Raw genomic sequence first — 26,911 nt, 5'->3', positions numbered from 1 at the left:
AAAATAGGTTTGACAAATCATGGCCTTTTAGGATCTTTACTAACTCTACCTTTCCTTTATTTATTTAGGCTTCTCCCTCTCCTGCCATCCTTTGTTACTCAGGGAAATCGTGGCACAGGGTGTCAGTCCGGGCTGTCGAGGGGCTTGCTGTCAGCTCAAGGCTTCTGAACAGCCTCCAAAGCCAAGCCTTGCATCTATGGGACAAACAGCACAGGTGCCAGGAGGGCAGAGGAGGGATGGGGGTTGAGCATTTACAAATCTCTCCTTCTCACAGCTCGCAAGCTTCTAAAAGTCAGTGTGAATTCTCCCCTCCCCTCACCCCCCTTCTAATTTCCTCTCGTGGGATCTTTTGTTCTAAAATCAAACCTGCAGATGACACAGGAGCTGGAACTGTCAGAGGATAAGGATGACTGCACTTTCCCAAACTCTGCCTCATGCACACAAATCACACATTCACGTTACCTGTTTTTACATCCCCTCCCAGCAGCAACAGCTATCCAAGGAGAAAGCTGAGCCCAGGTGGCTGGAGGGAAAAGGGTTACTCGTGGTGCCAGCCCTCACCTGGTGCTCTCCTGGGGGATTTGAGCATCACATTTGAAGTTGTCTCAGTTCAGGGAACATGAACCCTGCCTTTCCTCTCAGGGCTGTTGCCCAGGATGAGGAGGTGGATGGGGTGGTGTGGGGAAACTGGCACGTGGCTCACCCCTGAGGCTGCAGGATGGCTTTCTCCCAGCTGTCAAATCCTTATCTGTCTTCTGCTCCCCTCCTTTCACTTCAGGCCACCTGCTTAATATTCATCTGTTCATCACCAGTGACTCAGGGCACTTTTTAAAAAACGCATCTGAAAGAACCACGCAGAAACGAACCTCCCCTCCAAAGCACACTGTGTCCAAGATGCTTCACACTCAGCTTCCCTAACCGTACGCTTTAATAGTTATAATCTTCCTATTTTAAATCATGCCAGTGGCTCTCACTCTCCTTAAAACAAAGCAGGAAAAACAGGAGGAATCGTCAGTGCCCACCTCTCCATGCTTTCCCTGTCCCCCACTTCCAGGTTAGCTGTGCTGGATGCCCCAGAACTTTGTCCCAGCGTGCAGACTGCGTGCTCAGCCCGGCTGCACCCCTTGTTTTTTTTTTATTTCATCCTCCATTTATCTGGCAAACAACTCTCTTTCTGTATCACAACAAGATTTACTTGTTAGCCCGCAAGCAGGAGCTTCCTAGCTGGCTTCCACGGTGGGATCTCTGCTGGAACTGGGAGCTTGCATGGAAAAAACCACCCCGCACGCACCACTTGGCAGCAGATCCGTGCTCTTCCTTTCGGAGCAATACGGGGACGGCAGGGGATTACGGTAATGGCAAGGATACTGCCTGCTACATCAGCAGGGCTGTAAAGTTACTGCTGCTCCTTGACAGCGTGGAGCTGAGCACCGCAACTGGGGAGGCTGCTTTGAGGGATGCTGGAGCCAGACCCCGCACAGGCACCGGGGGCCAGGGGAGCAGAGCAAGGCTGAGTCACCAAAACGCCAGGGGGGAGAGAGAGAGGGAGAGAGGCAGTGGATCTGCAGGCACAGAGTCCCATCTCTGCGTGAAGAGAGGAGCCTGCTGTGCTGTGCTGTGCTGTGAATCTCCCTTCCAGATGCTGAGAGGAGCTGTGCTGCCTTCTAGAGACTAAGAGGTGAGTGTGGAGCGGGGCAGGCAGCAGGGCGTGGGACGTGCTCTTGCTCTGAGCCTTCTCTCTCCGCAGGTGGGATGTTATCTGCTGGGGTTGGGGCATGGATCTGTCATTCTTTTGCTCTGTCTCCTTGGCTTGCTGGGAAGTTTTGTTTCTTGTGCTTAAAAAGCAAGTTGGATCATTTCTTAATTTTCTTGTCCACCTGTACCGACCACGGTTAGAGTGGTTACAGCTGCTCAGTGCTAGCCACTTTTCATTGATGTGCAGACTGAAATCTGTTGTTGCCTTTCTGGGAATTATTCTTCAACTCATTCCCTCTTGTGGAAAAGAAAATACAAAAGTCCAATTTTGTTTCACTGCAAGGAAGGCAAATTCCCACAGTGGAATACCTTTTATCTCCCCTCCCCCATGCCCCCTGCTTGCAAACTGGGCATTTCGGGGCTTGCAGTCAGACTTGCTTCAGCCCCTCTTTGCCTGGAGGAAAATGCAGTTTGGGGACTCAGCTGCATGGCAGTTGTTGCTGCTCGGTGTTTGCGTAAGGAGCAACAGGAGGGCTTCATCTGAAAGACCTCCTCCTACTACTCCCAGAGCCTTACCTTAGCTTAGACTTAACCAGAACACTTAGTGGTGGTTTTTCCAGACATCTGATCAATATTTGGGATGGGAGCACTATATCCACATCTTATTGCTGTGAAGGGCTTTCAGCTGACACTTGTGGCTTTCCGCCGTACCCCCCGTGTCTCAGTTCCCAGGCTTACTCTCACTTTGCCATCTGATGTACCCTTTCTCCATATTTAGTCAGCTGAGGCTGAGCTTGGCTTCCAGATCCTCTGAAATGTTGTGCCACTCAGTAGGAAACTTGTTCCTTGCAACATCTTCAGCTTTGCAGAAACCGCTTTTCCCTATAGATTCCTAAAATGGGCTGTTCAGCTGGACTAACGAGGAGCTCAACGGGTAATGGGGTTACTTAAATACATCTCAGGTTAAACTCTGGACTTACAAACCTGCTGCACAGTTTGTCGTCCTGAATTGCGTCCTGCGGGTTTCTCCCTTCCCGAGCCGCTCTCTGCAGGTGAACTGATAATTAGGATTGATTGCTGTCCCTACAGGACAACAGGCTTCTGCTGAGAGCCTGGGGAGAAAATTCAGGCAACAAACTGCACGTTGGTCCCTCAGTTGTTAAACAATGCTGGGCTGAAAAAGGTTGGTTCCACTGGCTGGAGCCAGCCTGAGGAAGGCTCCCTAAAATAGCTTCCCGCTCTATTCTTATATGGGAACCATAGCAGTAAGCGAGCACTGCTTCTGGGAAACACATTGTTTGTGTCTTTGTCTCTTGCAGGGGGTGATAATGTGAAAGGAGCACAACAGCCTGCGTCACTCACATGGCAAACCACACTCTCCCCTTCAGAGCAAGCCAGAAGCTGATGTAAACCAACTTCTATTCGTGGCCCAGGTGCCAACTGTTCCACGGCATGCAGAGGCTTTGAGTGACCCTTCAGCCCCTGAGGACCAGTGGTGGCAGGTATCTCAAATGACACCGCCGAGCAGACAGCAGCAGCCTTCACCCTGCCAGGTTTCTGCTAAGGCACTTGTAAAATGGGCTCAGGACTAAGGCAACGCAATTAAAGCATCAGTGACTTCCTCTTAGGAGAAACCTAAATCTGAGGCCCTTTGGAATATTTATGGTACTTAAACATTGAATCTTGCCAAGAAGGCAGAAATGACTTTAAGCTGTAATTCCTCCTGCAATCCTTCTCATCCCACTACCCTGGGATGTAGGAGAAAGAGCCTCAGCCTCACTTCTGCACCCCAAGAACAATGCCAAAGGGGTTAAATTTGACTGAAATGGTGGCTATTAACTGTGCTAGGATGGCGAGAACTTAGCGATAAAAGCAGGTTTTCTATTCTGTTTCTGGATCCTTCTTGTTAATCCTGGTGCTGCACTTCCAAGACTTTCTTAGAAACTCTTTTCCCCAGCGAAGCCAGGCAAATGTCGCCTGTAGGACTTTCTGAGAACTGATCTCATCACTCTTTTTACCCGAAAAGGGAGTGAAGTGCATGCATGAACACTGTCAGCCACTCACCATGGTCTTCCTCCCTGGAAACTCATCTGACTGCTCCAACTGCACCCACTCCGTGGGGCCCGTAAACATTTCCAAGGCCATTTTGCTCGGTGTTATTCTAGGGGGATTAATCGTTTTTGGGGTTTTGGGCAATATCCTGGTTATCCTCTCTGTAGCCTGCCACAGGCATCTTCAGAGCGTTACCCACTATTACATAATTAACCTGGCTGTAGCCGACCTCCTCTTGACTTCCACTGTCCTGCCCTTCTCAGCCACTATGGAGATTTTGGGCTACTGGGCCTTTGGGAGAATCTTCTGCAACATCTGGGCAGCCGTCGACGTCCTTTGCTGCACTGCTTCCATTATGAGCCTCTGTATCATCTCCATAGACAGGTACATCGGGGTGAGCTACCCGCTGAGGTACCCCAGCATAGTGACAGAGAAGAGAGGCCTCCTGGCTTTGCTGTGCGTTTGGGCACTGTCTCTGGTGATATCCATCGGACCTCTCTTTGGCTGGAAGGAGCCAGCCCCGGAAGACGAAACCATCTGTCAGATCACCGAAGAGCCTGGCTACGTGCTGTTCTCTGCCCTAGGCTCCTTCTACCTCCCCCTCACCATCATCTTGGTGATGTACTGCCGCGTGTACGTGGTGGCCAAAAGGGAAAACAAAGGGCTCAGCTCCGGTCTGAAGACAGAGAGATCTCGGTCGGAAGAAGTGACCCTACGGATCCACCGGAAAAACACTCGCGAAACGAGCGGGTCCGCGTCCAACCCCAAGAGCAAGCACCACTTCTCGGTGCGCCTCCTCAAGTTCTCCAGGGAAAAGAAAGCTGCCAAGACCCTGGGAATAGTTGTGGGATGCTTCGTTCTGTGCTGGCTCCCATTTTTTGTAGTCATGCCTCTTGGTAAGTAACGCGAAATCCGCTTGTAGGGCACCTTCCCTGAAGGGAGGGCCGTGTTTTGGCCTGCGTACAATAGAGCTGATCAGAAAAGCTCTGAGGGAATCATTTTCCATTGGAAAGCTGTCAAAAAATCAAAACATCCCCCAGCACGAAACGGTGAACGTGAAAAATTAAAGTCTGAGCCAGAGATGCTTTGTTGGGTTTGAAAGGGAAGCACAAAGTTCTGAAATAATGGAACAGATCTTAACAGCCTTTTTCCATATAGAAAATATTCTCTCAGAACTAAGACTAATTTCTGACCGACTCTGCTATAGGAATGGTACCTTTATGTGTGTGTTTAAGTTTGCGGCCAGTTTTCCAGGTGATAAAAATTTGTAAAAGGTCAAGACATAAAAGTATTCAGGGTCAAAGCAGCAGTTTACAGCCTTGGGACCAAATTTCCCAAAGCGCTCGCACCTGCTTCCCCACTATGCAGAATAATCAGCCTCCTGCCAGAAGGTTTCACACCACGAAACACCATATTCCAAACGAATATGTTCTTTAATTTATCATCTGGCCAGTCACAACACAGCAGCGAGGATCCTTCAAACTAATTTTACACTTCTCTGGCTCGCATCCTATGCAGAAACCCACGGCGCCCACTGGCCAAACGCTGGCTGCCACTTCAGCCATCACACTGACTATGAATATTTATTCACCAGTTACAATTCTAAAGGGGAGAAATTTGTTCTGCTTTGCTATCACTGAAATATAAAGTAATTAGAATTTTAATTAAACCTTGCTCAGTCACCTTTGATGAGACTTCGGGATTTAAAAGCAGAATACTAATGTTATACCTATATCTGAGTGTATGTGGCATATTGCCCTAAAGTTTGCTGTGCAGAACTCTACTAAATACGAGCTTTTGAAACACAGAACCTTAAATCTGAGTTGCTCAATTTCGGTAGCTTTTCTTATGGAAAGGCTTACGCTGTAGAGGAAAAATCAAGTAATAGAAGTTTTAGCTAGTAGTGGAACAATGTGCACAACTAAAAAAAAAAAATCAGCATTACCTAAGCACTAAAAGAAAGATTTGAGGGATTATTATTTTTTTTAACCCTATAAAAATCTGCTCTCTTTCAATTAACCTCTAGTGGATTTACCAAGAACACCAGGTTGTTTCACAAAAACCTGCCACTAATGTTGCCACTTGAAAAACCAAACACTAGAGAATCTTTTGTGCTGGTCAATGCTGGGAAGTGCTGGAGTTTGAGATGTCGATGTTACATAAGGGGGAGCCCTGAAAAGCCTGGCTCATGCTGCCCAGGATGTCAGCACGTTGGAATGCTGGTTGCCAAGATGTCTGAAACATACCCAAAAAGGGTTTGCGAGAACGCATCAAACACACTTTTCGTTTGCTAATGTGGTTGCCCACACAGAGCTGTTGCTAATTTGCTTTGGATTTAAGAAATTTTCTTGATTCGAGACTGGCTTTGCATCTTTCTTTGATCCCTTATAAGGCAACTTACTTGAGGTTAGTTTCTCTGTATTATTAGTTTTTCTTGTCTTGTTAGTTTTAAAGCCTTTAACAAGTCTTTCAAGACCTACTTGTTACTGTTGTTAGAGACCAAAAATAAAAAATAAACAGACAAGTGGCGCAAGAGAAGTCTTCAAAAACAAGCAAGAAAACATCCTGAAGCAGACAGTTTCACCCCAAACCAGAAACTCATCCACAGCTGATTTTATATGGCACTCTACATCTCTACAAGGCAGAACACTTCCCAAAAAGATAAGCATTTTCAGATCTACCCTGCAGACAGGCAAAGGCAGGCACAGGTAATGGAAGTGGTCCAGCGAGGATCACACAGCAGATTAGCTCCAGAGGGCTGACTTTCTGCTGCACAGAGCACTCCCCTCTCTGCTGCTGAAGCCAGTAGCAGTCAAGGAGCTCGTGATACAGCCAGTTGGAGAACAAGAACTTTGTTGTGCAAAAGCCCAGCCCTGCAGCGTTTTTTTTGTAATGAGACAGATGCATAAATAGTCCCATCAGCTGCTCTAGGTCATTTCAGCTATTTGTAGACTTCCAGAAGCAAATGAGTGAAGGATGCCCCATGAGACAGAAATTCTTACCCTTTGCTACACAATCCCCTTCAGGTGACTGGCAGGTGCTTGCCACTCTATGCAGCAGCTGTTCCCAGATCAGGAACCACTACTGGTTTATTTACAGCATGCTCACGATCCCCACATCTATTAGCATCAGCTCCACCAACTAAGAACTGAGGTAAAACAAGAAACACCTGGCTTGCTCAGGTGCGTTATAAACAGGGGTGGAAATTTTGGGGTGTATTTATGGGGAGTACAAGAGTAACAGAAGGATATCAGGAGTGGAATAAAGGTACAACACCCAGATCAGCAGGTTTTACTGAAATAACTGCAGAAACAACTTGAGTTTCCCTGCCACGAGATAATACCTTAATTGAAATCAGTGTGTAAGACTGCCAGTGGCAATCTGTGTGAGTAATGTCTTTCGTACCTTCTTGGATGGAGTTTCATTCCAGGCAAAGGGGCTGTGCAAAGGCTTTAAGTCCAACACACCTTCTCACTTGGCTTCAGTGCTTGTGGAGCAAGCCAGGGAATGATAATCCTGTCGCATGAAAATAAATGAGGTTAAGATTTGTTTTCACTGCATGCCGGAGTGCAAACTCAGCCTTCACAAAACTTGTGTAAAATGAGTGTCCAAACAGATGACCTCCCCTGGTAGAAGTCAGGTTTTCACTGCTGCATGCACTCCATCTGCTGCTTCAGCTCTGGCCAGTGGACTTGCTCTTAGACTCAAAGCTTTCCCTTAAGAGCTTCTTTGAATTCAACATACCCTCACGAATTATTTAACAAAACTTACCTGGATTTAGGAAAGTTCTAATTAAATCTGCAATCAATCTTTGTATTCCCTTAGTTAAATCTCAGTTCCTCTCTAGACACACTACTTTCATAGTGCAACAAGAGATGCTTTTTCCTTGATAGTTTAGGGCAGGCTTAGACTGACTGAAATGGGTTAGGATGTAACAACACCTAAATAGGGGTTTCATCTGAGATACAGCATGAACTGTGAGGTCCTTTGTTCACATGCAGTGGCATCTATAAAAGATATCTGTTCTCAGTAAGTCCAGGTTCTGTCTGCCCTGCAGCAGTCGAAGTCAGATAGGGTGAAGTGCTCTTTATTCTGCTAATCTTCCTTTGAATTGCTATTACATCCTCCTCCAAAAAAACAGAAAAAGCTGTGAAATTCTGCACAGATTCTTCCTATAAATGTCATTGCCTAAGAGGAACCATGCCTAACACTTCAGTGCTTGTATTAGGTTGCACAGAAAGGCTGAAGTTTGCAGGCATCTACAGCTCTCTGCAATTGCTTCCCAAGCAGATTTTCAGGTGTATCCACCCAACTTTCTTTATTCTATACTAGGCATCAACCTTTTCTATAAGGATAAGCGTAGAAGGGACATACTCAGCAGAAGAATAAGTTAATCAGCTGAATAGATTACTGGCCTATTTAGGAACTCAAAATACTTTCTCTGTGTAACACTTACTCAGCACGACTGCTGCTTGCTCCAGACAGACTGTGAGAGCACCCTACTCCGTGCAGGTAGCCTGTTCGGCCCTCCAGATAAGGTGGCTGGAAAGGACACTTCCCTGTCCACTCTGTGGCTTTTACTCCCAATTATCTACCACATCCATTGCCTCCTTTTCTGACTTTGACCATTATTTCTCTTCAGCAAGACTTCACGACCACGTTCCCAAGTGCTAGCCACTTATGAGCCACTTACTGCCAGCCCATATGAGCTTCCCTGGCTAACAACCCCTTGCGTGATCCATGTAGCCAGAGCAGCTCTAAAAGCTTCAGTGCTGGCCGCGCTGCAGTCAGCCTGGGTTTGGCTTCTTGCTCAAGACATAGCTGTGCTACAGCACCCCACTCATCCAGCACGAGCAGGGGATTTTACTGCACGCACTCGTGTATTCGAGCCACGAGGCGCTGCTTCACTGGAGGAAACAAAGCTCTGTGACCTAGCAAGGAAGGCTGTTGAGCAACAGAACTGCATTTTAGTTTTCCTAAATTAGTCAAAACCTTCTCATCGCAAAACTTCTGTTTTCGATGCAGCCAAAAAACAAAATCCTGCTGCTCTACACAAATGTTTGACATTTTACCAAAGCTCTTTAAGAGCAAGAAAAAAAAAAAAGATGCCTTAAATGAATCAATATTGCTTTTTAAATTAGTGATAATTATCGTAGAGCAACCACGATCTCTGAGGCTCCAACAAATCTATGGATTGCTTGAAGCCGAAATAGAAAGCTGAGAACAGGTTTCTGGAGGAATTTGAATGTCAAGGAGCAGCAAAGGCAGGGCTGCTCCCTGAGGGAGGGTGATCCAGGGTGACAACAGTGCAGGCAGCAGCCACATCCCCACCAAAAACATGTCCTCACTGTACCTGAGCAAAGCAAGCAGAGGTGGCATCACCGGCAGGTTCAGCTGATGTCCTGAAACCACCTCAAAAATGGAAAGCAACAAAGCAGAGCGAGCAAAGGACAAGCCTGAGCCTCCCTACAGCACTCAGGTTGGAGCAAGGAGAGGAGCCTGACCTTCTGTGCAGATCCTGGGCCACTGGGCAGGTCCTGGTAGAGGTCCCAGATGAGGCTCCTCAGGGCAGTTAAGGCTGGTTGGGGCACCTAGGGCTGGGGCACGCCGCAGTGCTACAATAACAGCCTGCTTCCTCCATCTCTGTGTTTTTTTTTTTTCGGTTGGTTGGTTTGTTTTCTTCTTGCAGTCCCTAGAAAGGGAAATAGACAGACAGACGTGAAAAGAACTGCTCAGAACTAGGCGAGTCTGGAAGTTGAGCGCATTCCCCGAGCGATGGGACTAGTTTGCAAGGTGATGCTGAGGACGAGGTTACACCTGACAGCGGGGCTCCCAGAGCTGCTCTGGGAACTTTTCAGGTTACTTCTCAGCATCAGAGATAACAGTAGCTAGAGGTCATTTTGAGATGAAACAAACACAGAACTGATGGAATAATGAAAAAGGGTTCGGGTGCGACACAAACAGGCCTGTGTTAGGATTGATGCTTCATCCTAATGACCTGTGAGCCTGGTTTGCTGTCCATTTCCTATGGCAAGCTTGCTTAAATCTCTCTGGTTGTGGCTGCTGCTTTCAGACACAGAGAGAAGACAAAAGAGAAAGTGTGATCCAGGGTGCCATGGGGGAAATTACAATGCAGGCTACTGAAATGGGCAAGCGAGGCTTTTAGTGTTTGTCAATCATTCTCAAGATGAAGAAGAGCAGAAAAGAGGATACGCTGGAGGATATTTAGAGTAGTAAATTAGTCTTGTGAACTGACACAAGCCCTGTCAAGGGAATCCTCTAATCCTGCCTACGTGCCCGTCTGCGGCTGGTTTCTAATTACTGTTTTGTGGTTGTTTTTTGAACTGGAGTCCAGGAGGATAACTGCCTACTTTTACTAGAGGTAAACCAGAAGCATAAAACACAATTTTCTCTCTGCCACTGATGCAATGTCTCAGGTAGGGGGTGGGAACATGCACCAAAAGCTGGAGGTTGGTGGATTTATCCATCTGTTTCCCTGTGAGGGTTGCACTTGTTATAGGTATCATAACTTTAATATGCTCTAATAAGGTGGCTGATTTCGTTTTAACACCTTTCTTGGGCTCCAGAGGTATGAGTTCATACCCAGGCAGCTCAGCTGGAAATAGGGAACTTCCTTTTGGAAGCCAAAGGTGACCAGACATGCCAAAAAAAAAAAGTTGCAGCTGTTTACAAGCTATCAGATACGGAAATTCATCTACCTTAATCATGCTGGCAAAGGCACAATTGACCTGTCCTCCTCTACGTTGCAAGGCTGGGACAATACAAAGCTTCCCACTTGTCTATTAGGGTGTTGAATATCCCAAATTTTCCTCAAGGACCCACCTGATTTTTGTTACCAGTAAAAAAACCATCAGATACAGCTTGCTGGCCTCTTGTTCTTTTCAGGATCATCCGAGTCTCGATTCAGAAGTTCTCCTGTCAGAACACGGTCTGATCAGCTCCCACTGGTTGGGGATGAGCCATCCTCCACCCTGCCCACTTGCTGGCAAAGTAATTGGGCTCTGGGCCATGTTCCTTTGTCACCAGCAGCCAGAATATGACAGAGTTGGGCCAGAGAAGTACAGTGGGGATCTCTGCTTTCGCCTGTATCTCATCATAGCAGGGATTCAACTGCCTGCTGCTGTCTTGACATTCACACTGTGCAGCTCCCTGCTCCCTACCTGCTGACTCCTGCAGACAGCAGTGTTTTAATGAGCAAAAACTGGGAACATCATTTCAGAGTAACAGACAGGATCCAACTTGAGTGAGAAACCGGGAGCAGTTTAAACATGGTTTTTAAGGTGTTTTAGAGGCATTCATCCATTCCCCATCATTTAACCAATGGTATAATGGGAATTAGGATGCTGGGAGATTCAGAAATGAGCTGGGATCTCTCAGTACCAGGTTAACTGCAGGAGCTGAACAGCAAGTCAGCAATGTCCCATAGAATCGAGATCACTTTGATTGATGATACTGACACAGTGGCTGGTGCTGTCTTATCCTGCGAAGGCAGTGTCAAAGTGAAGGTGTTTACATGGCAGGAGAGGAAATAAATTTGCTGATGGGGAAAGTAAGAAAGAGCAAGCAAAAGTTTTCCTGGGGGGGAGAATTGTGTGCAATTGTACCAGCATTCCAGGGAAGCACAATGGGACTGCAATACGTTATCCTGGCATTTCTCTGCACAGAAGGTAAATAAAACTTTTCACGAATCACCCCTTTTCTTCTGTAGAATCGGCCATATGGTCTTGTAGTAGTAAAGAGAGGCACAGGATGCTCCTGTCCCTCCCACCCTTTTACTTGGAAGGCAGAGTAAGGCAAGCAGCCCGAGCCCTCCCTTGATATCATCATGGCTCGGTCATCCAGTACTCTGAGAAGCTAGGATCTAAAGGCTTTTTTCTTTTCATTGTTCAGCTGATAATAACATAATAAAGTAAAATGAATAAAAGCTGGGACAACAATAGTTTTTATATTAGAAAACGCTGAATTCCAGCCACGGTGGGAATATTCCGAGCTAGATTCCCTTCATTAGCATTTCAGTGTGTTCCCTCGGTGACAAAAAGGAAAACAGAAATAAAGGGGAAAAAGAACAAAGAAAAAATAGAATAAAGCCCCAGCTTATTCTATGGAGTGACAGCCACAGGTTAGAGAAAAAAAGGGTATTTAACACTCTTTGAGTCATGGAACATGGCTGTGTGTGAGCGTGTGTGTTAAGTCATTGAACAGGGAGAAAATAAGCCATGAAGAGTCAAGAGGCAAGTTTTTTGCCTAATCACAAGGGGTGTTTTTTGTAAACACAGACTGCAAAGGCCTTGTTGCCCTAGGTTGATAACAGCCACCCTGAAGCCAATGGCAAAAATACCACTGACATCCCCATGGCCAACAGTTCTCTGCTGTTATCACATCCTGAACTGTTATGTCCCACTGACTCATAATCCAGCAAAGGAGCAGAAAAAAATGCTAATATTAATAGCCATTGAAGCTGAAAACAAGAGAGAGAATGTGGAGTGAGTTGTGCTACATTTCGTGATTCATACCTATGGCTTTCCAGCATGAACTACCCGTCAGGGAGACTCGTCCTTGTCTTCAAAATGTTCTTGCTTGCTGTAGTCACCACCATCAGACTCCTGGAATAAATGAACCACGAATGTACTTTTCACTCGCTCTCCTCTCAAACATCATGGTGCCATTTAGAATTTGGTGATTGAAAGGTGATGAGTAATTCTGCCACCCCACCCAGCAGATTTCAGGCTTTGTCTCCAATCTGGATGCACGAGGGCTAAACACTCAGCTCTTGCTAAGGAGTGTAATTCCAGTGTTGCTATACCCAAAGACTCCAAAAATCACGACCACCAGTCACACAGTGACAAAATCATGAGACAGGCTGAGATAGACTAATCTGTTCAAACTATCCCCTGAACCATCAGATTTTTTTTTAAACTTTTAAATGAAAGCTGAAGTTTTCTTGTAAATGCATGACGCCGGGAGCTAGGACTTTGGGAGGAATATCAAATGTCGTAAAAATGTTAGCAATGAGAGCCAGAACCATTCCACTGCAGTGACAGCGCGGGAGCCAGAATTTCACTGGCAATTAGATTGATTTGTTAAGCAATGTTATTATTTAAGTTGACACAGGTAAGAAAATCTCGGTTTACCTTCCCATGTTTTTTCTTTTTTTTTTTATCTGCTTTTTAAATCTGCATCTGCGCACAGTGAATCTGGAAATAGTTGCTTGATGAGATGTTTGCTCTTTGCCAGAAATATCATCCATCCTAAGTGGGTACGACATGAAACAGAGCATAAATTAGGGCTGAAAAAATCCAAATAATCAGAGCACCATTCCCAGACTGACCCATTCCAGTTCTCTGTCTGTTCCATCTGTCTCCTTTGGAGAAACATCCACACCCCACTGAATGCCCCAGAGATCTGAATTCAGGTCCTGCGAAGAGGAACAACCTCTCATTCCTCTTTCTATGGCTGTTTATTGCATTTTAGGGATGTCTAAGCACAGTGTCATTCTCTTTTCCCCCCTGAATCAGCCCCAAATTCCAGGTCCTGGGATATGCTGGCTGTAAACGTCTAAGCCTTACCAGATGCAGGCTCTTACCCTTCCTCGTGTCTCTTCTTACTTGATACTTAACCACTGTTCTGCATTTCTTCCCCTAATTTGATTATACAAAACCCAGAAGCGTTTCCTACTATTGAAGGGCTTTTTGATCCCATTTCTGTTCCCACAGAAGATACTTTCCATAAGGGAGCTGTGGGGCGAGACGTGCTGGGTCAGAATATATGTACAGAGTGCAGCTGCTACGTGTCTGCAGCAATACACATATATATTTATACGTATGTATATATAAATATACTTCCTATGGGGTGGTCTGTGTTTGACCTGAGACGCAGGATAGAGTGCCAGTCTCACGGAATAAAGTTCAACGCTAACACTGAGCTTGGGAACCCCCGATGAAGCACATTTATCTACATTAGTAGGGCAGACTCACGAGAGATCCAGAGAGTCCCTGGTAGAGTCAGTCCGTGGGAGAAAATCAGGGCTCTTCTGCGCTTCATCCTCGGGGTCTTTAGGGCAATTGCTCTGGAATAGGACAGATTACAGGACCTGAATTTTAGCTTCGCCTCTCTGCAAACCACACCACTCTCCTTATTTTCAATTTGCTGTGATTATAGAGGAATATTTCCCAGGTGCCAGTCAAGACATGTTAAGATTTCAGACTTTTGAGCAAGGTATAAAACATGCACTTTCCCTGATCCTTTTGGACTCCTAAAGTCCTAAGAACACAGCCCTAGCAGCACTGGGTGGTTCTCTGCTCACAATGAGCACCGGTACCACACGTGGCTGCTCCCTGCAGGCTCTGAATACGAGGCCGTGACCATTTTGCAGGTTGGTGCTGGTTCCTCAGCACACCTGGGTACAGCCCTGATCTCCTGCAAGCACTACTGGAGCCATCCCACCCTGTCTGCCTTTTCCTGTGCTCTGACTCAACCACAACATTAGTGACACGCAACAAAAAAGGGAAAGAAAGTAGTGAACCGAATCAGAGCTGCAAGATTTAGCCATGGAGCTGGACTTTAACAACACAGTGAGGTCCACAGATCATAAAAACTCTAGGATCTTCTTCCTGTGGTGCAAAGGAGACAATACAGAGTAAACACTACAAATTTCTGAAGCCTGGGAGCTTCTAAATCCCTCTGTGCTGTCCGTCAGTGAAGTGACGCCCGACATCAGCACTGGCTTTTAAACAACCTGTAATCAAGCAGCTCTGTAACTTGTGACTAACGACAAAGTCAAATTACATCGTTGTGACTGAATTGGCACTTACTCACCGGGAGGTGCAGGGAAAACTTCTCTGGCAGATCTGAAGAAACCTGAAGTTCACAAACAGGAAAATAAATGATGAGGGACGGGAACGCAATCCTGACATTTTCAGGGGAGAGTGATGAAATACTTAATGGCAAAGGATCTCAGGAGGCTAATAATACATTCTGGGTTATTTAATTTTCATCTAACAAACAATTCCATTGTGCTAGTGACACTTGAAAATTCTCAACCTTTTGAAAACAAAGCAGGGATTCAAGCATCATTTAGTCAATATACAGTCAAAGGCATTAAGGGTTCTGTTGAAGTTTTCTTTACTTCTCTTCCAGCACAAACTGTAGAGGGACAATGGATGAGGAAAACTCTGAACTGTATTCGGTTTTGCCACTATTCACTAGTTCATCCCTGACAGTGTAACCAGGCAAGACATTAAGGCCTGCAAATAGGGTGAAGAATTAGTTCTAAGTAAAAAATCTTTCCACTTCTCAGCCACTGCTCGCCATCCAGCCTCTACTGGAGGATACCTGGGTGGCAGCACTGGATTAATCTAAGGTTACATCCAGTTTAGAGTGAGACGATTTGGAAAGCTTGCTCTTCAGATGCTGTTATAATTCTTTTTTCTCTGCCCTGGCTATTAGTAGGCAAGTGTCCAAATCCAAGCTGACACTAATTGGCAGCCACTCAGTGGCCAAGGTTTGGATGGCCGAGGTCTCTGAACTGCTTGCCCCAAGGGTGGATGAGTTGTGCCAACAAAGCTTTGCTGGAAACGAGTTTGTGAGGAGCTAGCTGCCCCCTAGAAGAGGGGCACAGCCTCTGTGATTGCTTCTATAAGCAGACTTCAATTGGTTTTATTAATTTTACAATACAATACCTCCATACTTACAAATTGTAAAGGCCCAAAGGCAAATGAGGTCTTCTACTTCACTGTCCTGTATGTCACAGACCAAAGGTTTTCACCTGCTTTCTCTGTAGTGCCTCACTGCTACGTAGGAAACAGACAACCTTATACTGAATACCTTAAGAAAAAAAAAAAGAGAATTCACCACTCTGCTTTGTTATTTTCTTTCATGGTTAATCACAGCCACTGTTAAAACAAACAAACAAAAACCCACCCATGCTTCATTTCCACTTTGACCTTGTCTGACTTGAAGTGCCAGCCACAGCCTGGTTAGATGTCTCTGCTCACTGAACAAAATCCTTTATCACCAGGCTCAGCAGCGCTGTTTGGAAATCACTCCTACTTGCTACCAGATACATCCACCACTGGTATCAATCATGACAGCAACATTACTGAATTTTAAACTCCTGGAAGAAAAGAACACGTTACTAATATCCTGTGGGAGGCACAGTGGTCCCTCGAGGACCTGGGGAATACAATATTTTCCCCCTTTTGCCAGATATTCTGCCAGGGAACAAAATAAGCTAGGTTAGCTCTGAACTACAGAGCTCACCAGGTGTCTGCACTGCTTTCTGGGGCCATTTGAAGAGGACACCAGACTTCAGTCGAGGCACTACACAAATACTAACGTACCCATAGCTCCTTGCTACAGTCCTGCAATGTACAGAAGGATTTGGCTCACTGTACAGGAGGTGAAATAATTTCTCTGCCCTACACAACAGTTCAGCGGCTCAAGGTTTAGACAAACAGACCTTGATTTATACGGCTCTGGGAGATGAATAAGTTGTTGGCATTAGCAAGAAGAAGGTGCACAGTATCTCTACTCTAATTTTACTATCAGTTCCAGCCCCAGTTCCACCAGGATTCCACTGACCATGTTTCTTCCTATTGGCACTAGGACCATTTACAGGACACCACACAGTTATAACGAAGCCTGTAGGCAGAGCTTTAGCTGGTCTAAACTTGTGAAACATCACGGACTAGCACGACCAAATGCAGGGCAGAGAAAAGCTACTGTCCCCAAACGTGAGTCGTATCCGTTCTGGAAGGAACGAGTTAATGACAGCGTGTGATGGGACCTACCCTAGCAAAGTTCGTATGCTCTTAAAGCTCCTTCGTTTTCTTTTCCTTTCTCTGACAGCGCGTTGTTCCAAGGCAACAAATCCCTACACTGATGAACCAAAAATGGTTACATTAATAAATTAGCATGCAGATCTCTCTCTTACCCCCCCCCCAAAAAAAAAAAAAAAAAAAAAAGAGAGACAGAGTCTGACACTGGCTCTTTACTATTTTTAGCAGGCTTTGGCAAGGCACTTGCATTCCAGTTAAAGGGAGCCAGAAGTTGCAGCAAACAGGAATTGTTATTGTTTACCCATTTTTACACTCAGCCTCACGTTGCTGATTCCCTAAACCTAGATTTGTTTCACCTTTTGCCTTAATACGAGATGGGGAAGCAGTGGATATACACTGCACCTAACTGAAGAAATAAAGCGACGATTGAGCGGGATTTGGGCATTTCGAAACCTTTTGTATTTTTCATCTGCCAGCGGCTTCAGCCAGAAAGTTCTCCGAGAAGCTTATTTAGTTGTTTTTCATTACAGGAAAGTGGCAGTAATTTGCTGAGACGTGCCTGCTCGCTTGTGCTAATCTGCAAAATAGCAATTGCTGTCTTTAGCACAACATTTTTTTGGCCTTAAAACACTTGCCAGCTTTGAAACTGATAGTGAAAGTGGTGTACCTAGCCAGCAGCGAGCTCGCGTTGGCTGCCCAGCTTGCACCTGGAGCTGAAAACCGAGGTTGAGCTGCTGGAATACAAAGAGCAAGCTTCTTTGGTACGTTGTGCGTTGCCTTTGGGTATTGTGACTCACTTCCCTGCAAAGCAGCGGCCGCTCCAACGCTGTGCACCTGACAGCTCACGTCTTGGGGGACTGCTCCAAAGCCAGGGATAAGCGGCACGACCTCGGTGACAGCAGCACATCCTTGGGGCCACCAGTGCCTCTCCGAGCCGGTGCCACGGGCAGACAGCATTGCTCCACGCAGCACAAACCATGCTCAGCAGAAGCAGAAGGAGCGCTCCATTAATCACCCTGCACTATTTGCGTCTCCGGTGCAGGCAATATTTTGCTACGTTCTCACACAGGCAAAAAACACCCTGAGAATTCCTCTCTGGCTTTCGCTGCACTTGCTGTAGCTTTGCTTGGCAAAGACGGGAAGCAAAAGACTCAAAGCGAAGTTCGGCAGCTCTCGGAATTTAATTAGGAGGCTCCCTGATTACATTATTAGCTTTTCCAGAGTCACTGGAGGTCCAAGAAACAGATCGATCCGTGTAAAGCTTAGGAGCTGCCTGCAGAAAATAGGTAAACTGCAGAGAATGACAAATGTATAGACAAAATCTTCCCCAGCATTTCTTCCAGCATGCACAACTTATGATTTTTGGGGGGAAGCAGGAAAAAAAGCGTAGGTCAGTGCTAGAAGATCCATTTATGACACACCTGATTATAAAGGCCAAAACAGGCCAGTTATGTTTTCTGGGAAATGACTTTGCTTCCCATGCCCAAGATCTGCTATCCAAGCTAATTACTGAGAGTGGAGTGATGGATTTTTTTTTTTTAATATAGGAAAGTAAGTAACAGTCTTTCCCTTGACAACACATGGGAAATATTTTTCTCTTTTTCTCGTTCTAGATCCATTTGACAGGACTGGTGTCTTAGAAGCGCTTTTATCACTTATTCCTCCCCCAGCATCACACGCAGTTTTGTTTTCTGTCTCATTCACATTCAGACAATACTGTTTTTATTTCCAAGCAAAGAGAAGTACCAACAAGAGAATTAAAGGATCTTGTTACAATGGCTGCTTTCCAGTGTCATTCAGGAAAAGCAACAAATTTCTAAACAATTCTCCGTAAGCAGCAGCAGCGTTGACTCTTTGATATCCTAAATACAGTTTTATAGTAACATCTCTCCAGGAGGAAATCTCTTAAGTGTTTACTGACATCCTATTCAAACAATTCAAAGTGAAGAACTTGCTTATAGAAGAAGCAAGGCACTCAAATTGTATTTAAACAAAATATCAAACATTTGCGTTAGGGAAAACGTTCCCAAGGTTTTAAATCAGCAGATTTCTTATAGGATGAAATCCTACATTATCACTCGTGTACTGTAATGTGCTTTAACAAAAGGCTGTTAGCAATGCCATTTCAATTGGCATGGTGACTTGAAGCTGACTGTTGTGCCAGTGAGGACTAAGAAGTGCATCATCAATGACTGTCACTGATTTGCTGAACAACCTTTGTCAAACAGTTTCTAATATTTTTTGATGTTGTCCTGCCTTTCATAGAATGAGAAGGCCCACAGGACTTTCCTTAGTAAGGAGCCACCTAAGTTCTTGCTCTTTGAAAGATCTCTGGGAGATGGGCTTGCAAGTATATACCAGTTTCCCGTATATTCCAGTTTCAGACCCTCTTCAGTGTTCACTGACATAAGAAGGAACCTTTCCTTTAACTTCTCCGAATTTTAGATGCATGCCATGAGAAAGAAAAACGTGGATTTTTTTTGCCCAAAAAGGCTTAAGGGAAAATGAGTACCCACCACTTTATCATTTCTAAGGCTTTTGGTTGTAATGTAGTCAACCCAGTAATCCACTCTCTCAGATTCTGAAGTGGTGTGGTTTTATTGCCCTTTGAAACCCCTTTTGATGACTTCCATGTCATGGTTGTTGTTTGGCTAACTAACCTTGAATTAAGAGTCCTGGAGGAAGCAATTTCCCTTTATCACTTGATATCAGTCCTCTTGGCTCTCTGGCTGTAACTGGGTAAATACAATGCCTGTTTAATGAAGTAGATGTCTTGAATATTGAATTGATCTCTGATATAACATCCATGTAATTGCACAACATCATACATTCTGAAAGACTCATTCCTGCAGGAATTAGGCTTTGAGTCATAAATTTTGTAAGACAGAACAGAATCCTATTTATTTTTTTCCAGTGTTTAAGTTTCTTTGGTTACCTGCAATTTCTCATTGCCTCTGCCTTAACACTCTGTATATTTTCCATTTTAGGTTCTTTCTTTCCTGCAATCAAACCCCCGGACACGCTTTTTAAAATAACATTTTGGCTTGGATATTTAAACAGCTGCATCAACCCCATCATCTATCCGTGCTCAAGTCAAGAGTTTAAGAAAGCGTTCCAAAACGTCCTGAGAGCGCAGTGCCTCCCGAGGAAGCACGCAGCAAAGAAGCAATCCCCAAGTTTCAACCTCAACCATCCCGCTAGCCAAAGCATGGAAAGTGGCAAAGGTGTGGTCCGTATCCCTGTTGGCTCAGGCGAAACCTTCTATAAGATCTCCAAGTCCGATGGGGTCTGCGAATGGAAGATATTCTCTGCCGTGCAAAGCATGCCTACAAAAAACACAGTTTCTAAGGACAAGTCTAGCTGCACCGCTGCCAAAGTGAAAAGCAAAGGTTTCCTCCAGGAATGCTGCTGTGCAGGCACTTCGGGGAACGTGGCCCACGAAAATTGTAAAGTGCCAACCATTAAAATCCATACCATCTCCCTCAGCGAAAACGGGGAGGATGTCTAAAGGACTCAACGTGCCTACTAGGGCAGGCTGGCAAACTTGTGGCTCTGCAGACAGGAGGTTGCTCTTTTAATTGGAAGTTGCTCTTTTTACTGGGAAGTAGAAGTAGAGGCTATGACAGCTGAATGGGGTTGGGTGAAATGAATAGAGTACCATTAAATAATGACAAATTTTTTGAGGAGTGCTGTGACCTGACCAAAGGGCCTAAAAGACAGTGAATGGTTTCAGTGGATGGTGAGCACACTATGCTCTTCCGTAAGACTGGCCCCTGCAAGTGATTTGCCTGATGTTTAAAGGCCTGATTTTTCACTCTATTCCCTTGTTGTAAAGGCCAACTGCTCTGATTTAGGTGCAAGGATGGAGAAAGAGCAAACTACAAAGTTCCCGTACTGATTTCAGCATGAATGCTTTCAGACAGCTCCAAGTCTAGAGCCACTTCTGTGACTTTTTAATAATAAAAAGATAAACATTGATTTAACAGCCAGGAGAACTGAGGTCGGGAGGCTCAGGTCTTGGGACAGTGTTTACAGATCTCTGCTTACTTTTTGTTAAGGGACTGTGGACAAGAATGAGTTCCTACCATGTCTTGCCTCTTCTGTTCATCTCCAGGTCCCGGTTTGGCGAGGTCCTACACCCCTTGCTGAAGAGGCCAGGCAGCTCTTTGGATTACATCTTCAACTGGGACATCCCTGAGCTGTGCCAGGTGGGGATCTGGTGTTCTGCAGTGGCCACAAGGCTGCTGGGCCTCCAGCTGTCCGGAAAGGCAGCAACTTCAAATCACAGGGCACAGCAAAACTCTCTCGGCTCTTGCCCTGCTTGGAGCCGTTCAAAGTTTCCTTTGGTGCTGTGGATTTCAGTAAATTCCACTGCCAAGAGAAACTCAGTCCAAGTGGCTGCGCCCCATCTAGCTTCAGAGACAAGCCGGAACTTTTCTTTTTTTTGTACAACCCCCTGAAATCCCCATCCAAATCCAAACGAAAATTTGCATGCGTGCTAGGTTTCTTTGGAGGGTGTCTGCGCTTTGATGTGGGTCCGATAAAATTCAAAACTAGGTAAGGAATCATCAAATAAGGCTCGAAGAGGTCACTTCCACTCAGCCATTTGTTCTCCTTGATCCAAGTCCAGCAGAGGACCACTTAGAAACTTAAAAACTCCCTGCCCAGGTGCTTGCACTAGTCAGATCCCAGGGTACCGCAGTGCCACCATCGCTGGAAAAGAGCTGATAGAGCTGATGCTTTGCTGTCTCCTTGCCCATTGTCACACCACATTCCTCTTCTGCCTCCTCCAGTGCAAACTGCCCTAAGCCTTCCAAGAGACCCTGGTACCACGAAGTCAGGAACTTGATCCCTCTTCAGAGCAGTGGGAGTTAAGCTCATTAACTGACTTAAGGATGTACATCCTCATGAGAAAGGGCCTTCCTTTGGGAATTTGGGGGAAAAGCTATTTGGAAGCATGTTATATTTTAATATAACTAATCCAAATAAATAAATAAATAAGCCGCTCAGCATCTGGAAGAAATAGTGGGAGGAATTCTCTGTACAACATTAGAAATAAGCAGCTCTTGACATAACTCCTCCTGAGCCTGCCAAGTAAGAATGCAGTTTCCTTGAAACAAGACACAAGCTTTTACTCATGTCTCAGATCCTGCACCGTGCTGAATATCTACTAGCTTGGGAAGGGAAGGGGCTTCAGATAATTTAACTTTTACAGGATAGGACCTTGGAAGGACACCTCAGTCATATTGATAAGGAATCTTTGTTTATTCATCTCTCTCTCAGTAGTGAGTCTCCAGCATCAAGAGAATTTCAGTTTTCCGCATTTTATTTATGCATGAATGAGGTTTCTTTCCTCCTGCAAACATGTTTGCAGCTAGAACATTACCAGAAAACTTGCAAAAAGTAAAATCCAACGCTTAGAGTTCTTGCAATACTCTTGCTTTGCACAATCCTGGAAGCAACCTCAGAGCGTAAATGCACTTCTTACTGATACAAACGTTGTTTTACATGGCCAGGATGCTAACAAGGCACCCCCATCATAAATAAATGTTGAGCTCAAGGTGAAAGAACAGCGTAGATGAACTTTAGGCTGTGTTTTATGTAACCAGTTCACGGAGGCCAGGCAAGCTAGCGAGTTTCCCCTTCATTTGGCCCTGTTCTCAATGCATTAAAATTACTGTGTAATACTATTACACAACAGAAAACCTACAAAGGTCCCATACCTCCCTGTCCATTTTCCTTGCAGCACTCGCTGCCTCAGATATACATCTCATAGGTGTTTTCAGGTGCTAATAAGTCACATCAGGCAGAGGACTTCCAAGCCTTCAAATAAGTGAGCACACAGTGGTAGGGAACACAAAGCTAATATCCCCCAGCCCAGCCTGCAGCGGTCCTGCAGACATGGAGAAGAGACTTGAGTTTGGAAGCACGGTGTTTTTCAGCCCATTAAGGTTGTGCTGTGTTTGGTGTGCCAGTAAATGGCACCTTCCAGCACTTCTACTTGGACGAACGAACTATCTAGCTCAGCTGATTGACTTAAGCAAATATGTTTGTTCTCTCATATGAACGCTGGGTAAGAAAGCTACAGAATGTCCCAAACAGGTTAAAATTAGAGAAGACTTCAAGTCCAAGCCCTAGACTCAAACCCTTATTTATTTCCAAAAGCAGGTATTCACAGACAGCAAGACTGTGGTGTTACCCCATTTTTATTTTAAATAAGAAACCTACCCCACCCTTCAAGCTTTTCTTCAGGTTTTTCAATAACGCCTAGGATTTGAAACCAGGAGTGTTGAAATACCACGAAAAAATATTCTCATGGTATTTCAAGCCAAGACCAGAAGCAGAAAAGCTGGAAATCTCATAACAAAGTCACATGAGACTCGTAGCCAAGGTTTTCAGTCTCACGGGGTTCAAATACGTGGGACACTTATTTGAAGAAAACCTGAACTCTGAAACATTTGAAAACACCCATTAAAGTGAGCAAAGAGAGGAAGATTTGGTATCCCTGCTGCAGGCACTTGCTGCCTAACCCCATCTGTATACCTTATTTATAGCTTGGACCAACAAGGTCATGCAAGCCATCTCTCTCCTCTGCAGCACTTTACATAGCAGCTCTTGTAATTTTAGATTTGTTGAGGTTTCGTGGTGTCAGGCAAGGGGTTGTTGTGGAGCTACCCATGTGTTAGAACAAACGGCTTCCTCATTTGCTCGTGGAGCAGATCTTTAGCAGTGATAATTTGAATCTGAAGCGAGTGCAAAGAAGTCAGCGTGCTGGTGGCACCGCCTGGTATCGGGGACAGGAGCAGTGCTCCTGCCTCAGAGAGGCAGAGGTTAGAATAACGAAATCTTGGTCTCAATCCTTACCCTTTTTGTCTATCATCAAATGATGTAAAGAAGCTCTTTTTGTCCAGTGTCGCTGAAAAGCACTGGGACCTCTGCATCAGGCATGCCTGGTCCTGGCCGCACCTCCACTGCTGTCTCATCTGCCAGCAAAAACAAGCACCCGATTTGTCTGGGTCACTCAGAATTCCTGCATGAAAACCGCCCGGTTCCCTCCCCAAAGTAGGGTCACAGGCACTTGTCATCTTGATGGACATTTGGACTGACAAGTTTCAAAAGCTGTAGAAGGAGTTATAGGGGGGGAAATAAGTGCATATTTAACCAGCCCAGATTTTTCTGTTACTTAAAGTGATCTTGGCACTGGTGGAAAAGTTACAGCCCCAGAGTCTGAAGGTTGGTCTGTACAAAAAGCACTAGCAGCACAAGAGATTGCCCCCTGCCTTGCCACTATCATCATAGGTAAAATGAAAGGTAACAGGGGCTGTAGTACCTTAAAGCAACTGAAGTTGGTTAAGAAAGCTCTTATTGCTTTACTGAAGTGGAAGTTGCTTGTCCTAGGCATGCCTGTCAGTCTCATGTTAAATGATGTTGATGTTTGAATGGATTTTTAAGAACTCCAGCGTGAGCAGAGTGACTCGGTGATTGCCAAAGGAAGATTTCAGCTGTCCCATAGTGACTCCACACTTGGTAATTAACTCAGTATCCAATTCAGAGGTGCCTTTACCCTCCTTCCTGTCTTAATACCTGCTGGATGAGTAAGACAATGCTGGAAACCAACTCGGTAGGAGAGGCTGTTGGCACCAGTTATTTCGGGATGATTGCTTCCAACACCAGTGCCAAAAAGCAAAGCCAGTCTGTAAGACGTTGCAAGAAGCTCCAGGCCTATCTGGGACCTCCCCAGGCAGCATCGATGTTTGCTAGAAGGAAAAGGCCCCCCAGAGCTCCCGGAGAGCTGCTGGAAGGAGGCGGCTTTGTGCTCCCTGCTCTCTCTCTGCATTCCTCATGCCTACTTCCAGTCATCCTTCTGCTCGGAGCTCATTATTCTCACCACCCTATCAGCCCTCAAGTTGTTTCCCAAGAAGCCCAGGAGCCAGCTAACGCTTTTATGAATGAACCCATCCAATGTTTACTCCACTTCTTGCCTAATTACAACGAGACAGGGATGAAGGGTAGACCCTGTGACCAGACTAATCCTGTCTTTTCCTATCGCTGCACCAAACTAAACCTTCCCTATCCAGAAACACAACCACCTGCGTCCTGAAGGCACTCACGAGCAGATTGTTTCATGTACGGCAGCATTATGAAAATCCGAGGCACTACAAGAGAGTTTCTGATGCATTAAAGCAAGATCTTCCACGCAGCTTGATAAACATAATTGAATCACTTATTTCCCAGGAGGAGATTAAGCATTTGTATTAGGGATTCAAGTAAAATGTCAGGCCTTCGACGCAGAACATGCTGCATATTTCTCATACTGGCAGAGAAGGAGAAAAATAGCAAGCATGAGCTAAGGGGAAATGAATTGCTAAAGAGGAGAGCTCTGTATTGTGAGCAAATATAAGAAATAACATGTCTTTTGGTTCCACAACATGCTCAAAGGGCCAGTTAATGTAGATTGCTATCTGTTAGGCTTAAATCCAGCCGGAAAAATTCCTCTCCTTTAGCATCACGATACCTTCGGATCTTTTTCAGAGTCAAAATGCCCAAGTGTTTCTATCAAAAAGCAAAACTGATTTTCCAGCACTCCACATACCAGACTGAATGACAAGACCTTCTTGGATCGATCTGCATTTCTACTGTCAAAACTTGGTCATTTTTCTGAAGAAAAAACAGCAGCCTGCATTTCAGCAGATTTCCACTTAGACAGCAATTCCACTCAGCTAATAATTGCAGCATCATTGTTTTGTGGTACAATATCTTTGCTGAATAACGTTAAATACTTGATTGTACTTATGTTATGACTGTGGGAGTCGTTGCAAGCTGGTGTAGTTTTATTTTGTTTGTTCGTTTTTGCTTAGCCAGCCTTTGGCTGCAAGAAATGTTTTACTTCTCCTCTGTCTGCAGCAGCATTTCGCCTGCATGTTGTACAAATTTGGCTGCCAATGGTTTCTAAAGACATTTCTTGAAATGGGCACTGCATTTTCTGGTATTCCGATGTCATTGAATTTTGTATATGCTGTTTTTATAGGCCCGTTGTTTATTATGCAACATGTTTGAACAGTCATACTGGTCATTTCCTTGAGCAAAACTGAATGTATATGAAATATTGCTCAGTGAACAAATAAATTATTGGGGGGGAACGTGCACTTTGTGACATGTGAGCCACAGGTTTGTTTGCCTGGTTTTGTTTCTTATATTTAAATATTTGTACATGACCTTTCCCTTACCACACATCCCTCAAGTAGAGGATCAGGTGGGTGAAGTAGAGTCCTCCTGATTCTGTTGATCTCAGTGGTTTTAGTGGGAGTGAGGTACAGGGAAAATAAAGGAATCACACTTGTCATTTCTTCTATAAGAAGTTAGAGTTCCCAAAACAATTTGAAAGGAGACTGGTCCTTACCATGCTCGTTCAGTTTGCTTATAGTAAAACATCAGGTCCCAGATGAAATCCAGTCCATTTTGCTGTATCCCTTATAAACAAACACTAAGAGAACAATCTCTGTCAACCCAAGAATGTAAATCCTCTTTGGGAAAGACAGTGCTGAATGACTATTTTCCATGATTTATAAAGGGAAAACAGAGAAGGAAAGAGATTTCCAAAACAGCTGATACACTAGGAACTTTGAGAGCCCTGCCTGCAGTTGTCACTGGTGAAACCCTTGAAAATTTCACCCTAGGTCTCAGGGAAACTAGGGAGAAAAACTGCAAGAGGAAAAAACAACAAGCATTGCTCCCCTGCTTCTTTTACAGACCTGTTCTTCCTCTGACATAGAATAAGCATTTGCCCTGTATTATTTTGTATTGTAGGAGAGCCTCAGCTTCACTGAGGACCAAATTTTAGCCCTTGAATGATGCAGACATTGCTCTACAGAATTCCCATTTACATTTAAGGATGGACATGAAAATATCGCAACTATAAATAACAACTTACAGTGTCAGAATGCTTTTGTGATCGGTACCTTTACTGCTGGATAAGAGAAGTTATTTTTAGTCAATGGTAGGAAAATTTTGTAGGAAATGAGTATATTTTTATACATATAAAACAAATTCAGATAAGACTATGTAGGACTACGTCAATCTTTCTTAGTGAAGTGGTTGCAGCTCCTCCTCTGTTACAGAACATGTGCCCAAACCTACCAGGTGAGGACAGGAAGGAATTACTTTTTCTGACATACTGGATGATAGTTATTTTCCTAACTTGGCCATGATTTTCTGACCTTCAGCACATCTGAGCACTTGCACTGTGTTTAAATTCCCCTCTGTGCAATGGATGTGACATATCCCAACTGTCCCAGGAATGCTGAGCCTCATAAAATACCATCAATGATTTTGAAAAGCTGACATATGTCAGGGAAAAAATAAAACCT

General features: G+C 44.9%; 1 protein-coding gene and 1 long non-coding RNA gene across 7 annotated transcripts in view; one reads left to right on the top strand and one right to left on the bottom strand.

The window, feature by feature from the left end:
* LOC139999303 (uncharacterized) overlaps positions 1 to 26,911 on the bottom strand; it is a 44,362-nt gene that overhangs the window by 15,026 nt on the left and 2,425 nt on the right. For 2 of the 5 annotated variants that reach the window (XR_011804701.1, XR_011804702.1), the window contains exons 2-9: positions 23,409 to 23,527; positions 14,584 to 14,625; positions 13,743 to 13,834; positions 12,900 to 13,016; positions 12,282 to 12,371; positions 9,252 to 9,439; positions 9,101 to 9,159; positions 6,750 to 7,263 (exon numbers count right to left, since the gene is read on the bottom strand). This is a non-coding gene — a long non-coding RNA (uncharacterized lncRNA). The remainder of the gene's footprint in view (positions 1 to 6,749; positions 7,264 to 9,100; positions 9,160 to 9,251; positions 9,440 to 12,281; positions 12,372 to 12,899; positions 13,017 to 13,742; positions 13,835 to 14,583; positions 14,626 to 23,408; positions 23,528 to 26,911) is intronic. The other 3 variants (XR_011804704.1, XR_011804703.1, XR_011804705.1) reach the window with 3 other exon arrangements.
* Positions 1,191 to 25,705, top strand: ADRA1A (adrenoceptor alpha 1A). 2 transcript variants are annotated; one of them, XR_011804700.1, is made up of 4 exons: positions 1,191 to 1,678; positions 3,015 to 4,643; positions 19,532 to 20,109; positions 20,659 to 25,705. XR_011804700.1 is itself a non-coding variant. In XM_038167045.2 (3 exons), the coding sequence occupies exons 2-3, from the start codon at positions 3,734 to 3,736 to the stop codon at positions 20,050 to 20,052; spliced, it is 1,431 nt and encodes a 476-aa protein (XP_038022973.2). In that variant the 5' UTR covers positions 1,192 to 1,678; positions 3,015 to 3,733; the 3' UTR covers positions 20,053 to 25,705. The 2 variants fall into 2 exon arrangements, 1 of the variants encoding a protein (XP_038022973.2); XM_038167045.2 differs by having other exon boundaries at positions 1,192 to 1,678; positions 19,532 to 25,705.

This window comes from Anas platyrhynchos, chromosome 23 (genome assembly GCF_047663525.1).
Source record: "Anas platyrhynchos isolate ZD024472 breed Pekin duck chromosome 23, IASCAAS_PekinDuck_T2T, whole genome shotgun sequence".
NCBI lineage: Eukaryota > Metazoa > Chordata > Aves > Anseriformes > Anatidae > Anas > Anas platyrhynchos.
Note: the sequence above shows the minus strand (reverse complement) of the source record. Positions and strands in the feature narration are given on the sequence as shown.